This window comes from Rhipicephalus sanguineus, chromosome 1 (genome assembly GCF_013339695.2).
Source record: "Rhipicephalus sanguineus isolate Rsan-2018 chromosome 1, BIME_Rsan_1.4, whole genome shotgun sequence".
NCBI classification, from domain to species: domain Eukaryota; kingdom Metazoa; phylum Arthropoda; class Arachnida; order Ixodida; family Ixodidae; genus Rhipicephalus; species Rhipicephalus sanguineus.
The window spans coordinates 336,132,350-336,149,011 of record NC_051176.1 but is presented as its reverse complement, the minus strand read 5'-3'; the positions used below and the strand labels follow the sequence as shown (position 1 = coordinate 336,149,011).

The 16,662-nt window shown below is 45.8% G+C and overlaps 1 protein-coding gene across 6 annotated transcripts in view; it reads left to right on the top strand.

The window, feature by feature from the left end:
• The window catches only part of LOC119379577 (far upstream element-binding protein 1), a 61,537-nt gene that overhangs the window by 32,032 nt on the left and 12,843 nt on the right, over positions 1–16,662 (top strand). For 5 of the 6 annotated variants that reach the window (XM_049412024.1, XM_049412023.1, XM_037648883.2 and 2 more), the window contains 6 exons: positions 2,843–2,893; positions 6,927–7,113; positions 10,634–10,791; positions 12,015–12,079; positions 12,155–12,252; positions 15,754–15,942. In XM_049412024.1, the coding sequence (XP_049267981.1) occupies positions 2,843–2,893; positions 6,927–7,113; positions 10,634–10,791; positions 12,015–12,079; positions 12,155–12,252; positions 15,754–15,942 (748 nt within the window). The remainder of the gene's footprint in view (positions 1–2,842; positions 2,894–6,926; positions 7,114–10,633; positions 10,792–12,014; positions 12,080–12,154; positions 12,253–15,753; positions 15,943–16,662) is intronic. The other variant, XM_037648881.2, reaches the window with a different exon arrangement.

Genomic DNA, 16,662 nt, shown 5'->3' with positions numbered 1-16,662 from the left:
GAAAGTCGCTGAATTATCCGATTTGCGGTCAAATCTGTCTGAAATAACGAGTGCCCGGTCTCATAGAGTGATGCATATATTTACAGGGACCAGATGACGTGTCCGAATCAACCGATTTTCCGAATTAACGGGCTTTTACTGTACTAGGAAGTGCTTAGTCATGCAGTTTTGTTACTGGTACTAGGATTACAGATACAGTTTTGTTGAACGAAAGCAGGCGTCGCCTGGAGCTGTTTCTGCACCTGCACTACAAATGAAAGCTGAGAAAACTGAGTTCAAAGCTAAGAAAACTGTAGAAATGTAGAAAAAATTGTAGAAATGCAGTACTGTGGCTCTCTTGAGCTCCGATCTCTCCTCATTACAATGATGCTAAGAAGGTGGCAGTGTCACAGGGAAGCTACAAGATTGGCATTTTCTGAAGCCAGATTTTCTCAGTTTTTGACAGCACGCCTCTAAAGTGCCTTTTCTCAACTTCTACTGCTTATTTGGTTCTAATATTTCACCGCGGCATAAAAGATTGCCTGAGGATCGCAAAAAATTTAAAATAAATTTTAAAATGGTGCATTTTAGCCAAATTTACCGTTCACCCATTGCCACATCCCTCTTAAATGTTCCTGGGATAGTGACCACTCCGAAACTCACTTTCTCTACTGCAAGACTACAAATTTGTTGCTCCACAGTTGCTCTGAAACAGCATACTTTTGCTAACAGATTTTCCGGGTTTGGTGGGGACCGATAGCCCGAAAAGTTCAGCAGGCCGAAAAAGCTAAGCCAATAAAATATAGTTTATTTGGGCTAGAGCAGCTTTAAATACCTAACGCCGTGCCTCATGCTATGCTTGGAGGCGTGCAGATTTGCTTGTTCATGGGCCAGAGCAAAGTGAGGTTCTCCAGAACGGGGAAGTGTCTTCTGCAGTAGCTTATAAAAAGGCCCAGTCTCATCAAGGTTGAAGGTAGCGTCTGCTGAGTAGCGCCGAAGCAGCTCCACCAACTTTCGACCGCGGTTGTTTACTACCAGTGTGTTATCCACAGCACCACCGGAATGGCGATAGCGGCAGCGCACCGTGGGGATGCCAGAACAGCATGATCGCGATGACTATGCGACCCCACAGTTGAGAAGTGCCTCCAGGATCGGCATAAAATCGTGACCAAAGTCAAGCCTCATAGCACACCAATTACAGCTTTTTTTTTATATATATAATCTCTGAGGCCATACTTCGTAGCGTCTGCGTGCCAGAGGAGATAATGGCAGCCGATTCGGTCTGCGCAACAGTCTCTGGAAAGGTCCGAAGTATTGAATGGCGGTTGTCCAAAATATCAGTCTTTGCACATTACTTCTGTGGGGCCAACGGCAGTGCCGTGCGGCTGTCTGAATTACCCAGCATGTCCGAATTATCGGTCGGCTACTGTACATGCTTAGTCTGATGATGAGCTCATTTCTTAGCCGGCTTCTCCCACCAAGGCTTCACTTCTCACCTTTTTTTTTGATCTTGCACTAAGTTTTTCTGGCCATCCCCACGCACTTTTGGATGTGATTGACAGTGCTGACACAGCTTTGCTTCACTATCTGCATGTGAGTCCAGTTCTTCTCTCAAGCTTCAATCTATCAAAGTAGTTGATGGCTGCCACTGCACCCTGATGTTAGTTTAGCGAAGTTAGCTTGATCAGCGGCCACAGAGTGCAGTGTAAAAGCCACATTGGTACACTCTTCCATCAGCTCCTGGTACCTACTGAATAAATCGCCACTTGCTGTCAGGAGTGCTGCTACCAACTGGAGAAGCAGCTCTTCTGTCGTCAAGTGACTCACAACAGCCTTTCGTACCATATATGAGCTCTGGTGTGGGCAGTACAAGTTAAAAAGAACAAAATTTCCAAACAAGCATGGGTAACAATGTGCCATGAGTAGAACCAGAAAACATTCGTAAAGTTGTAACCACACCATAGTGTCTTTGATTTCTATTTGCCTTGCTGTTACTGGCGGAACAGATTTGGGGTTTCAATTGTATCCCATCTTTCTGTTTTCAATTGTATATAAAATAGGTCTGCCTATAATCATGTAAATACAATAAGGTGCACGCCTGTGAAAGCATGGGCACCCATGCATCGCTCGGTCTGCCATGCATCAGTGTCTAATTTACTACACGGTTATCTCTTGGGCTGTTTTTTGGCCTGGACTTTTTTCCCCCTAGGAAGCACTCTATGGAAGTACACTAAATGTGCGATGAGTTTTTTTTTTTTTTTTGCCATGTTTTGCAGCTCACTTTTTTAGAATATAACTTCGAAGTATTCAAAATACTTGGCACCCAAAATTTTGTTACTTGCACAGCCCTAGTTAGGGGATTCACTTTAATGGTTGAGGTCTTGTCGATATCAGCTGCAGGCTCTGCCTGCAAAGCCATGGCAAGTTGACCTAAGCTTTTATTCAATGGCAAGTACAACTTCTCTTAGGTTATCTCACTTTATAACGTGTTATGGGGCTTGCCTTTTCTCATTGAGCTGTAATGATATGGAGCTACACACTACAGCTTGTGCACAATGCAGGGGAGAGGGTGGGTACGTTTGCATCATTGCGCATGTCTTCTGTGGTTTAGTGTGTGTGATGTGCTCAAAGCTTTGCCTTGTGTTGCTGTGTGGTAGTGCATGTAAGAAGTGTTTGTGCCACAGTGTACTTTGCTCGTGCTGTTCAGGTGTTAGGCGGCAGTGTCTGGGGATGTTGACTAATCAGAGAGGAGCATAGTGCAATTTTAAGGTGCTGCAGTGCGGTGCAAATACGGTGGTGGCGCCTTCCTCTAATTGTGTGCCTCTGCCTCTGTGTGTGTGTTGTTCGTTTCTGTCCGCCACAGAACCGCAGCGGATTCGCTCCGCAAAGACAATTTGGATTTCCGCCACCTTTCGTGAGTCGAGCCTTTCGCCGTGGGCATTCTCTTTTTCTCTCTGAACGGAGGCCTTTTCTTGGGGGCAGGGGGGAAGCGCTTGGTGAAGGGTGCACTTTTTGATAAGTACTCGGAAAGTTGCCTCTGCTTTTTGAAGCCTTACGATCACTAAAAGCAGTCTATAAAGCCCAAACTTTAGAATGTTGGCCGCTGAGTTACATCCGGACCGTATTTGCACTACTGCAGTGCAGCAAGTTTTTTTTGTTAATCCTGTTGTTGCTGGTTTTTGAAGAGAAAAAAAGTTCAGCTTTTAAAGATTTTGGGTATAATAAATTCAACGGTTCCCTTTTCATATATTACTTGCCGTGCAGTTATTTTAACACTTATGGACGGTGTGGTTCCCCTAACACTGTAGCGATCTTTGATTATGGTGTGTGCTAGCTGTTGTGCATGCTATGTAAGGGTGCCTGAATTTTTGCATCACTGACCCCTGTTTGACTCTTAGTGCATGCCTTTGCATGGTGGTCTTATGTTTGCCTGTGGATAGTTCATGGTTCTGGTAAAAAAGGGTGGCTTTTGCGTGGTTGTGGGCTTGGCTTTAGGGCATATTGTGTATACCTTGACTGCCAGATGCACGATTGGTTCAGATGCTTTTTTTGCTAACTTGTTTTACTATTTGCACGCACCTGTCGCAAGGACCTGATGCCGGCATGTGATGCACAGTGCTTCTCGGTGCTAGCAGGTGTCTGTTTAGTAGTATAACGGGCTTGTAGTGCGTTAGATCATTGAGTTTAATGCAGCTGCAATGTTGACTTTGACATGGTGCACTCTACTAACACACATCAATCTGTCAGTTCAATTGCTTCGTAACATAAATGTGACTCTTTGTCCGGCTAATTCTGTGCAAATGTTTGTCAACTTCCATTACTTATGGCCATATGGAATGTTAAAAATTGTGCTCAAGTGAGTCTTATTTAATGGGTAAATATCTTGAATCTCTGTACTTCCTGTGACCATTACTGCTTGTAATTAACCTGTCTTTACTAAATGCTGCTCAGTGAAACTTCAAACTTTTTTTCGATGCAGTGATGCCACCTGTTGTGCTCATCTGTAGCAGACATGCAGCCTTGAATTAATGGAAGTCTACTTAGCAGTGCAGCATAGCTTGTAGCACCTTGCATGCACGATATCTTCACATGCCAAAGCCACAGCATTTGTTCTTGCAATTCTATGCACTAAACTAATGCTCTAGTTTACAACAGTAATCTCAGTGATGCATTTATTGTTCCTTGTGAACCAAGAAAGAGTAAGCAGACACTAAATTACACATTTGTTTCTTCTGCTAGCGGTGAAACAATAAATCCATCAATAAGTGTAAACTGGATCATAGTTATAATTTAATACCTACGTTGTGGGTTTGCTACACTTCAGAATCTGTGGTTGCAGTTGCTAAACAGTATTGACTCTGGAAGTTGCGGTATTTCAAGCAAAATAGGTTCAAAGTAGTTATGCTTATGCATCATCGTCAGAAATGTTAGTGACTGCAACTAGGATGGGGCTGTTGGATGATGGAAGTCTTATAATACCTGTGCTCTTTTGATGAATGGTGGTTATGGTTTTTTCTCAGCCACTGGGATCCCAGTAGGCTAATTCCTAGTTGGTGTTAAGGGGGGAAGCGGGTCTTTGAGACCGAAAATCAGAAAAAAAATCGAATTTTTGAAAATGTTTTATTTGGATTCTGCCGCTACTGATGCATAACCTCGCCAATTTTCATGCGCCTTAGATCAGTATTTTAGCCGTGACAGCATTTTAAGTGCCATCAGTGAGCTAAATTTTTAGCGATGAACGCGTAAAAAACGGGCTTATTCAGCGCCGCGCTGTTGCCGTTCTACGTTACCTACGGCAGCCATCTTGGTCGCATTCGAAAGAGCCGCGCTTTTTCTTGAATATCCCGCCGCCCTTGTTTCCGTCCACTCAGAATTCACGTAGAAAATCCGCGCCAAAAAAAGGTCCCTCCGCGTGAGCCTATTGGCACAGTGAGCCCACGTGACTAAATAACGCCTTCCGATTCGTCGAGCCTCCCGCGCTGTCTGCTACAGTGCACGCAAAGCGGCAAGTTGATGGCGCCGTAGTATAACTGTTGTTCTCGTCGATTTACGTCCGTGAAGTTCCAACCCGCGCAAGCTGGCAAGAAACTGGAGCAGGCGTTATTATCATCCTCAACAAAGACTGCACGTTGCGGCGGCTTACTGGCACGGCGCCAAGCGAGCTAGACGAAGTGCGCCGCAGCCGCCGGGAGTGAATTAGGCCTACGCTCTCGGCCGCGTTTTGGAACTTTGATCGTGGCGAAGCCATATCGAAAGTTGCGCAGCGCTCATAAATTCGAAAAAAAAAAAAAAAGCGAGATCACGGCTCGGGTGCATCAGAAGCGCATCCAGCGGAGGACGGCGTGGTGGCGGAACGCGATTCATCGGTCGAAATGCCGACTTCACCTGTGTCGGCGGCCGCCTCGACGACGTCAGTGATAGGAAGCGTGGTAGAAGGATCGACACGACGTTCTTGAGTAGCGCCGATCGTGCGCAATAGCAGAAAAAGACTGAAGATAAGATCTCCGGCTTATCGGCAACTTCCGCTAGCGAGTGCAAGCTGCGCACGCTCGCAACAGCGTGCCAGGGCTCTGACCCGTCGGCGGTTAACTACGGCATCGTCGACTTCTCCGCAATCAACAAACTGCTTGAAATGACATGCACTGGGGCCGTTTCGATTGGAAAATGTGATAAGCTACTCTCCTGGTGTCTTCTAAGGCATTTATTTGCAAAGTAAAGCATTTTTACTTGTGTAGCGCTCCTTGAAGATACAGCGTTTTGTTTTTTGCTTTTTTCTCAGTTCCAATTTTTTGGCCACCTTTCATTCTTTTAGCGAGCGTTTCTCAGCTTTGGTACACTCGATTTTGATCATTTTTGTATTACTGAAAAGCTGGATGTTTAGTGAGTGCAACAAAGTGTCATATGTTACTATAAACAAGCGTAAGTTTTTACAAGAGAGAAAATAACAAAAATACATTTTCTCGGTAATCGACTGGCGGATTTTGAAGCTTCATAACTTATGTTGTAGGAAAGCTAGAACCATAAAATTTGCTTTTTGCACTCTGATAACTGTAGAATGCAATGACATTTAATTCAGCAGGATCCGAGTAGCCAATTTATTAAAAAGGTGATTAAACGAAATTTTAATGAATGATTAATTAAAAAAATTGTCGTAAGGGCTACATAAAAACTGAGTTCATATTTGATATTTACACATGTAAATACATGATCACCGAAGTTTTCATCATCCTAACTTAAATAAAAAGATGCTTCATGTCAAAGTGCCTCTTCCCCCCTTAATAGAGCTAATGTCGTAGGGTGTGTCAGTTCTCTAGATGGGGAGGCATCGAATTCAGCAGTAGACAGCATTATGGATTAGATGTCTTGCTGTCAGGTCTGGATAGTCAGATAAATCAGCCATTGTGTGATGAATGAAACCACAATTGCCATAAGTGGTTGTTACTGCACCATTGCTTTCGTAGCAGAAACGTAGCCATCTCGTGCACTTTCTGGCATGAAGGCATCTGATTAATCGAACTCGGTTGGTTCCATCTAGAAATGCAGGTAGAAAGTGCTTCATTTGTTCCAAGAAAATGGTAAAAAAATCTCATCTGACTTTCGTTGTCCAGTGAGGTCTTTTTTTGTTGATTTGTTTGTTTGCAACCTTGATTGTGCGTGTGTGTTCCTGCAGTAATCAGTTTAGCAGTTGCTGCAGAGACTTTTTCTTCAGATTTTGTGTTCGTTTCCTTGACAATTTTTTGGGAAATGCATGCATGTTTTGCATATTGCTGCCTCTTACTCGATTGCTTTTGGAGTACTGTCTGTTGTTTCCTTTCAGAGTGTACCGCTATTGCTGCTCTAAGACAGGATATTACATGCAAGCCATGAATGACCTTATTTACAGAGTTGGTGTGCAGTAGATGGGCAACAGCTGTGCTTAACTTCCCCATTCTTTTTTCCACCTGCAGGCTAGAGACCAGCAAAACATGGGACGTGGAAGGGGTCGAGGTAGAGGGGGCTTTGATGGAGGGTTTGGGCCACCAGGAGGTCCTGGCATGGGTCGTGGTGGTCGTGGTCGCGGCCCCGGTGGGGATGACGTGCACGAGGTTCAATACACTGTGCCTGCTAACAAGTGTGGCTTGGTCATTGGCAAGGGTGAGTAGGGCAGTAATCTGTGCTTTTGGTATGTCATATTTGACTATTGAGCCGTGCATTGACTTTTTGACTAGCACGCATGCATGTTTTAAATATTAGAACTTCCTTTGCAAATTAGCACACTTTATTTCACATGAAAAAAGTCCGTCAACTTGTCTTGCTTCTTGCGCGCCGTGAATTCATCAAGTCATCGTCAATATTATATAAGCTTTCCAAATAAGTAAATTTAGCACCTTCCGCCCCAACAGCGGTGATCGACGCTGAACGCTGATGCGAGCTCTGTAGCGCGGTAAAGGGTTTAGCGGTCGTGGCGACGGCTGGCATTTTCAAACCGCACGGGTCCGTTTCCGCAACACCGGCAACGTCTGCTATGACCTTGGCATCGATGCAGTCAGAAACAGCTACGTCGTTATCGGCACCGATGAAGTCACTCGTTGTGCCTCCCGTCCGATACGGCGCCCGGAAACGCTAAGTCGCAAAATTTACTGACACACCGTACGCCGTAGTCGGTGGTCATGACGCGCCCGAAGTCGTCACCTGGCACCAAGGCCCATAAGGAAACAGTGCACGACGGTGCTTTACTTGACGTCGTTTCAAGCACCGGTTATCCTTTTTATCGCTACAAGTGGGACAATGTTTAGTCCGACTCCCGAATGACGATTTATCAAGAACAAAGCGCGAAGTACACACAGTACACATTCTGCAAGAGAACGCTGCACCGCTGCACGAAGAAACATTTCTCCACTGTCGACATGTCGGCGATACCAATGGCACTTGTGGCTTTGCAGAAGGCAGCCGCTACTTTGGCGAGAAATGCGAAAAAAAACTTAGCCTCTGAGATCAGCGTTGTAAAACCGAAAACACTAAAAATTTGTCACGAGATTGCGGATCTCGAAGGCCATGCTTTGCGGGTCCGCATGCCATCGTGCGCGAAGAGACAAGGAAGGGAATGCAAACATTACAACAAGACCGCGAAGTCACTTCGAATTCTCATTTTGGTGCCCTCGGCAATCAGCCTCTTTGAAAAACACTAGCCCATGCGCACGACGAGGGATTGGAACTTATAAGAACGCGGCCGAAAAATGATCAATAGCTGTTAAAAAAAATGCACTTTCTGGGCTTCGGCGCTGGGCAGCGTTCGATACAGCGGATGTTTCGCTGTGCGGGAGTTCGATATACGTGCACACCAACTTTTGCATGGGAAATTGAAGGGGATTTCTCAACTGTTCGATATAGCCAATAATTCGATATATCCGAGTTCGATATATCGGGATCGACTGTAATAGCTGGTGATTCGGTGTGCGTGACAGTCTCGGACAGAGTCCAGATTATCGACTGTAGATCTCGCAGCTGTCCGAAATATCGGTCGTCTTTACACATTACTTCTGTGGGATCATCGGCAGTGCTGCGCGACTGTCTGAATTATCGGTGTCCGATTTATTGGTCGGCGACTGCATTTTTTTTCTGTGCTTGGAGGCAGTGAAGCAACCAAAAGAAAATCTGGTCATTAAAAAAAAAAATTAGGGCTGAACTGGGTGAACCATGTACAGCTCAGACCACTTATAACGTAACCGCTTGCAGTGCAGTACCGGCTATAATGCGGGTTTTTCTGACTCCCGTTTACTCTCCCATAGAACTCCATGTATACCCATACCGCTTATTGTGCAGACCCCGGAGATGAAAGACCGGTTATAATGAGATGAAAGACCGGTTATAATGCGAGGGTGCGAGCCTCAGCTGAGATGCGCCAGCGGGGGAGGGAGCTGCCACAGCATTACAAAGGAGGAGGGTTCCTGGAACAAACAAGGAGCGGGGGGGGGGGGGGGGGGGGGGGGTGGCTGTGGGGGACAGCAGCCCGCCGCAGGTGCGTGGTGTGAGGAGGGGGAGTGGTTGCGCAGCCAACGGAGAAGCCTTTGCCCCCTTCGGCCGCTTGACATGCGCGCGTCGTCGTTGCTTCGTCGTAGAGCGCAGATATCGCGCGTGCAACCTCGATTCCCCCGCAAGTAACAATGCTTTGAGACGCGATTGAGCTTTCGCCTTTGCCACCAACAGGCGGACTTAGAAGCTTGAAAGACTTTTTCAGGATAGTTGCCGCGGCTGTTCTCCCGATCGCGAACCGAAACTTCGTTTCACGCGTGATGCCCTCGGTTTAGCTCGCGAGTGCGATCTCTTCTACTCCCGATCTCCGTGTTGCCTAGGGCAAGCTTCTCGCGGTGGCATGCCAAGTTGCAACGCGCACGCTAGGCCTAACGAGCGCTAGCTGCCATGTCGGCGGCTGCGGACTACAGAAGTTGCGGTTTGGTGCCGAGTCAATGAAACATTTTGCAAATGTTGCATTTAGAACGGGTGACTTACATCTTTTACGAAAACGCGGGCGTGCGTGTGAAACACTCGAGTGGTGGTTTGTGGTCGCCACCGTTTTCGACATCGCGGACGCGCAGTGTGTTACCGCGGCGACTTCCCGTGACGGCGCATTTTTTCCGCGTTCGTTATGTCGGCACCGCAGGTCCGCGGACGCTAACAGTTCAACATTTTCAAATGTAAGCAGATGCAAACTTACGCCCCAGTCGCATGCCGCGATAGTCGGAATCGCGCGCCTGCCTGTTGGTCATGTTTTGTACACGTGCAACCTTTCAAAAATGTTGTTTTGGTTATAGTGCGGTACCGCTTATAGTGCGGATATTCGCGACTCCGGCGACTTACGTTATAAGCGGTCTATGCTGTATATTGGAGTGATGTTAATGCTGAGCTGTATAGGTTGTTGCGCACACAACTCATTCAGTACAGTACTTACCTCTTTGACATTCAAGCCTGAATGACCTTAGTACGTCTGGTGCTTGTAGCTTGCACAGCCTCGTACCCCAGGTCACTGGTTGTTGTTGGCCTTGTGGGCAAGGAAACCTGTGCGACATAGAAGTGCATAGCAGTGAGAAGGGTGGCTCCTCCTCTTTTAGGAGTTACCATGGTTGATGCTTTGTACAGAATTAAGTCTGTTCGGTTTGCCTGCACCACCCGAATTGGCTTGTAAGGTGCAGCAGTGCGGCACGCAACCACCCCATTCGTTTTAAAAGGTGCAGCACTGGTTCACGATTTTCCTGCACCCCTTTTGTCTACTGTGCCAGCTTGGTGTAGACGTGTGTGCATGTGCAGACGTATACTAGCAGTGGAGCAGAAGTCTCTGCATCCAGGCACGTCTACTGATTCTACAAAGCATGAGGTGTGTTTTGCCAAGGTGCACCTCACAAACTGTCCACATGCGCGTTTTGCCACCCCTCAAAGTTGCGTGGACAGCAAACAAGTAAGGCTTGCACCAACTTCAGCTGCACAATTTATGAACTTGTGCACCGCCGTGAACCAGTTCAGATTGGTGCAGGCGAATCGAGCAGGCCCTATTTCTTACTGGGAGCAGGAAGTTGTACTTACTTGAGTTAACAAGTGGGCAGACTATTGGGATGCCAGCGAATTTTATTGGATGTTTTTAGATCGGTGCTGGTGGTGCATGTTTTTTCTTGGTATCCAGGTGGAGAGGCCATTCGTCAGATAAACCAGCAGTCTGGTGCCCACGTGGAACTGTCCAGGGCACCCCCGCCAAACCCTGTGGAGAAAGTGTTCATCATTCGGGGCAATCCTCAGCAGATTGAGCATGCTCAGCAGCTGATTAATGAGCGGATAGGTGGGGTAAGTGCAGGCAGATTCTTCATAGTGGTTAGCTGCAGTAGCTTAGCACATTGTTTAGCTTTTTTTTTTTTAGCTCTTGTTATGAAAATCCTGCAGAGTACGTTAGTGCCTGAAAAAAAAAAAACAGTTTGATTCTACTATGTATAATCAGTGCACCAAGAGTGACTTCTTCCTTTTGTGTTTGTCCCACGTTTATGGGCTGCTGTTAAATGATTGGGTAGCCAACTAACCCGAAGTCTGTTTACACTAAAGCTAATTTCAATTTTGTGATCTGCTAATAGCTTGACAACAGTCAAGATCAGTGTTCCCTGTATAAGAATTTATGCATGTAGGCATCATTGTAGCTCTGCCATATTAGTTCTCTGTATTTCACTCTCTTTAGCACGCTGTGCTCCATCATTACTGGTAAAACATTAACTGTGCTCCAACAGACATGGTAAGAATTTGACGTTTGGTCAAGGTGGAGCAATAGGACTTGAAGGTGGCAGTGTTTCATGTCTTGAGTGGCTTACGTAGCTGCTTCTACTGGGGAAGATATGAAGTTTTTGAAATTGCACTAGAAATATTAGGTAGGAAATGTAGCTTCGGGGTGTGCCTTCACAACTTTCTTTGATACCGTGGCTTTCTGTACAAGCTATACTGAAGAAAAAGTATTAAAAAATGAAAGTGTTGGAATTGTACGAGGACTGCTTCGTTCATGTCACACAGTTTTAAATTGATATGATTGTACAGCTTATCACAGGACCGTGCACAAATAAACGTAAAAGCTGAGAAATGGGAAAAATTGAATAGGAATGAATTAGTGAACTGCACAGAATTTAATTTCACTTGAAAATTTTTTATGCTTAGGCTTAAATAAACCATGCTCATGTTGGTCACTCGCATGTTCTACTTTTGTTACTGCTTGCGAATTTGACGCCTACCAGTATGGGCAGAATCGAGGCTGTCGTCACACTTCCTTGGTTTAATCCTGGTCATGGCAACAGCAAAAACCCTGTGTTAATCCCTGCTCCAGCCCATCTGGTGACAGATTCGTGACAGGGTGACATCGCTTCAACTTGAATTTTGGTACCTGGCTTTTGTAGGTGCGCGGTGTGGTTGCAGTTTTGTCACATCAATTCGCACACAGTAGCTTTGGTGCCTTGTTTGACTTCTCTGGAATCCTGCACAGTTATTGCAAAAGAGGCCGCGACCTGTGTAATAAACTGGTGATTTTTCTGCAGCCTCCGCCAGGAGCGGCCAACGGACAGGGCCCCCCTAACTACCCGACACAGTACCCACAGCCATAGTAAGTATCATGCACACATACTTATTGAAAGTACTGCCAGGCATTGAGTGCTAAGAGCATTTTTTTTTTCTTCAGCCAACAGCCTCCGCCTCCCAACCAGCCATATGCACCACAGGGCTGGGGAAATGCTTACCAGCATTGGCAGAACCAAAGTGCACCGCCAAATGACCCCTGTGAGTAGTAGTACTCTTATTTCGTGTGCGCTTGAGGGGAGAGGTGGGTCCTACAGTTTTTTTTTTTTTTCCATATTTGATTCCATATGTCCTGAACTTGTTTTTCATGCTGATTCTAAATCTGTAGTTAGTTTTTCAATGGCTGTACTGGCTTCAAAAAAATGTTGGTCCGGAAAAGGCACAAACCCAAGAATGTGGTTGCCATGGTCAAGTTCGCGAGGGTAAATTGTGTGCCATTTTCCTTGCCGTCGTTCACCATTGTCCGGCAGCTTGAACTTCCGCTTCATTGCTGGCTGATGATCTGATGACAGTGGCGGGGCCCAGGCGGACAGGGTGGTTCTTGTAGAGTGCAGCAGGTAGTTACAGCAGTGCGTTCTTCTCCACATCAGCTGTGCGTGGTATGGACACTTTTTTTCGTATGTCAACGTGAACACAAGCAAAAACCGATGAATATGACACTTGTAACGATGCACGACACTGGCAGAGAGAACGGCAGAACAAAAATAATGGCTGCCTTGGGATGCGCCAGCCAGTGGCAGGGGGCTGGCATTGCACGCGTGCTCCGGCCAATGAGCATTCAGAAACCACCCTTCAGAAATGCACCAGTAGCAGCCATTCTGTCTGAGCGATGCCATTTGCATACGTGATGCTTCACAACAAGCCCCTGTTAAGGCAGTCGAACAGCTGCGGCACTTGCATTTTCCATACTTTTTAGTGGGGGTTACGTACAAGCACGTACAAAATGTATGCTTGTACCGTAATAGCAAGGCTACACGCGTTAGGTGATCCAAAAGCAGCTCCCACTCACTTTGCTCCTTCCTTCGCTAAGCTCAGTTCCACTTGTCTCTCTTCCTGGCCGAATGCTCCTCGCCGTGCGAGGAGAGAATAGTGGTGAGCACACGTATCTGCAAGCAGACAAACAGGTTCTTTTGTGGATTACATGACCAGACCGAATGTTGACATCACGGTTCCTTCGCTAAGCTCAGTTCCACTTGTCTCTCTTCCTGGCCGAATGCTCCTCGCCGTGCGAGGAGAGAATAGTGGTGAGCACACGTATCTGCAAGCAGACAAACAGGTTCTTTTTGTGGATTACATGAACAGACCGAATGTTGACATCACGGTTCCTTCGCTAAGCTCAGTTCCACTTGTCTCTCTTCCTGGCCGAATGCTCCTCGCCGTGCGAGGAGAGAATAGTGGTGAGCACACGTATCTGCAAGCAGACAAACAGGTTCTTTTTGTGGATTACATGACCAGACCGAATGTTGACATCACGGCCAACACTGAGGATTACTGAAAGGTCTGGAGAGTAGAAATTGTTTCTGGGAATTTGTGCCGCTGCTGCGTTTGGCATTCTAATCGTGACGACATTCTGAACACTGTGTGCACATTTACTCGAAATGTTGTAAAATTATCGGAGGCGTCTTTGGGACCTACAGTGTACAGAATGTAGAATATTCATTCCTACCAGTCTGGGCAGAATTGGGGATGTCTTTGCAAGTCCCTGCATTCAAATCCTGGTTCAGGCAACAGAATAAAGCCCTGTTTTAATCCCTGCTCCAGCCAATCTGGTGACAGATTCATGACAGGGCGACACTAGTGTCATAATTTGTGCTACTACACTCAAACCTCGTTATAGCGAATACGGATATATAGGGATGGGCGAATAGCAAATTTGAGCTTCGAAGCGAATAGTGATTTGGTCGAATAATTTCGAATCGAATAGTTCGAATAGTATATAGTGCATATTATGAAAAATTAGCATTTTTGTCATGACCCTTGCACAATATTTTTAAGAATTGGAACTAGGTATGAGCGAATGTCAATTTTTTCCTTTGAAATGAAGTGGAAGCAACCTTGAATAGTATCAAAATTTGAATTGCAGTAGGGTGCAAGTTAGAAGTGGTACAATATGTTACAATTTAAAAATTACTATACTTAATGCATATAAGCCCATATAACACGCTTTTGAACTTAAAAAAATATGTACACTTTGAAGTGTGGCTTTGCGGCAGTGCAGATTTCTCCTGTAAAGGTTGTTTCACGGTACGGCACCCCGACGCTGCAGTGAAACCACCTTTACAGGTGGTTAGTGCGGTCAAACAAAATTATATTTGTTCATTTCGAATACAGTAAAAGCTTGTTAATTCGACACCCGTTAATTTGGAAATTCGGATAATTCGGACGGCTCTATTGGTCCCGGCCGAAGTGCATGTTAATTTATGGGACCAAACCTTCGTTAATTCGTCAGAATTGGGCTCCGCACCGCTTAATTCGGACAAATTCTGACGGCTGCCGCTACACAAATGTGTGGTAAAGCAGCGCTGGCACCACTGGGGCGAAACCGAAACTTGAGTGACATCGCTATCGTCATCAACTAGTGGGGGCGATCGCAGCGTCACTGAACATCGGCGTCTTCTTTCTTCGCTCCACTGCGCCTCCGACGCCATTTTCCCTTGTGTTGTGTCGGCACCGTCTCTTCGTGCGGAGTTCTTGTTTTTTCCCGTTGTGACCGTGTTTACATGTGAGGCCCGAGCATGCGGCAGTAGCCGACGGTGGCATCGACGAGGTGCCAGCCGAGTCCACCGACGGTGACTGCCCGACCTTCGATGCTGTCCTTCCCACAGATATGACCCTTCAGGACTACATCGCGATTGATGATTGTGTCGCCACGACTGGTCTCCTGCCCGATCAAGAAATTATTAATGATGTCGCGACCTCATCGCACCTCACGGGAAGTCTTGGAGGCGCTTTTGATATTAGAGGGCGTTTGCCTGAGCACTTCCGACAGTTTGCGTGCTATTGGCCATTTGGAAACGTTAAGAAAAATTGTAATGTAAGCCGGAATCTGCGTGAAAACGCAGACGACCATTACAAAATACTTCAGCAAATAAAGGCACGCTTCTCCAACTTGATTTTAATGTTGTTTTTCCTGTTCATTCGTTAATTCGGCATTCGGTTAATTCGGACATTTTTTCCGGTCCCGTGAAATCCGAATTAACGAGCTTTTACTGTAATATAAATTCGTATTGAAGCGAATTCGAATACTGTAATATTCGTTCGAATATTTGAAACGCCCAGATATAACGAATCATCAGCTATAACGAAGTAAATGAAGAATAGTCTTGTCATAGCTACAGTGTTGCACATAAACGTTTATAACGAATTTTTGGATATAACGTTATTTTTGTGGCAGATGCGACTTTGTTATACTGAGGTTTGAGTGTAGTGCAGTAGATAAGCGATGCCAAAGTCTTGCCTCAATGATGTCCAAATTAAATTTTCAAGCGAAGGATGTTTTAGCGCTAACTGCTAGAAACAGATTCTTTTTTTCCTATCGGAACATTTTTTTTTCCTGTTGGAAATAGTTTTTGAGATGATTAATGGTATGTTTTTTTTTTTATTAAAAAGAGAAATTGCCTAGCTTTCCGGCTATTTTATCATTGAATATCCTCCCAAGGAGACTGCACAATGTTCTGACCAGCAAACATCTGTTTATTTCAGCTAAAGCAGCTGCTGACGCGAATGCAGCAGCCTGGGCTGCATATTATGCACAATATTATGGACAGCAGGGTGGCCAGCCTCCACAGACACCTCAGCCTCCGCAAGGAGGCACTGCTCCAGCAATGCCCACTCAGGCAGCTCCCCAGCCGCAGCAACAGCAGCAGCCTCCACAAGCAGGGGCACCTGCAGGTTGGTCCTATTGTGTGCATGCATACCACGCAGCCTTATTCGTTTTTTGATGTATTCGGGTTTTACCCACAAAAACTAACACTGCTCAGCGCAGGCTGTGCAGCTATGGTTGGGAAGCCTTTCATTTTTACCAGTTGTTTTCCTTTCTTCACCATCACAACCACATGACAATATACGGTAGTACAGTAAAAACCCATCGTGTTTTTCGCAGGACTGTAACAAACGTAAGTTTAGTTAATGAGGTAGAGCAAACGTTATTCTAGTGTGCAGGACTCTCCAGTTTTTGTATTTGTGGTGGAAGATATGGAAGAGCATCGTTGTTGTTTTGTTTTTTTTTTTTTTCTACAGCTCTTCTATTCCGCAATGGGTCACTCGAGGAGGGTGATTTTCAAGCTTGAAACCTCGAAGTTTGTATGTCTTTAGAGAGAGAGAAAAACAAAGTGACCATTTTGTGATTGCACTATATGCACATGCTCCACTAGCAGCAGTTTCTTGAAAGCCTCCCAAGAATGGGCAGAGTGCAAGTGGTATTTCAACACTTGCATTCAATCATGGGAGGCTATAGCAGCTCATCCCCATTTTAATCCCTGCACTGGCTTTCCAGTGTCAGATTCATGGTGGGGAGACATTAGTGCTTGCTCAGGTGTTTGCTTTGCACCTGCAGTGATGATTTGTCAGTGCTGTTCATTCTTTATCCTTAATGTTGTATTTAAGTGCCTT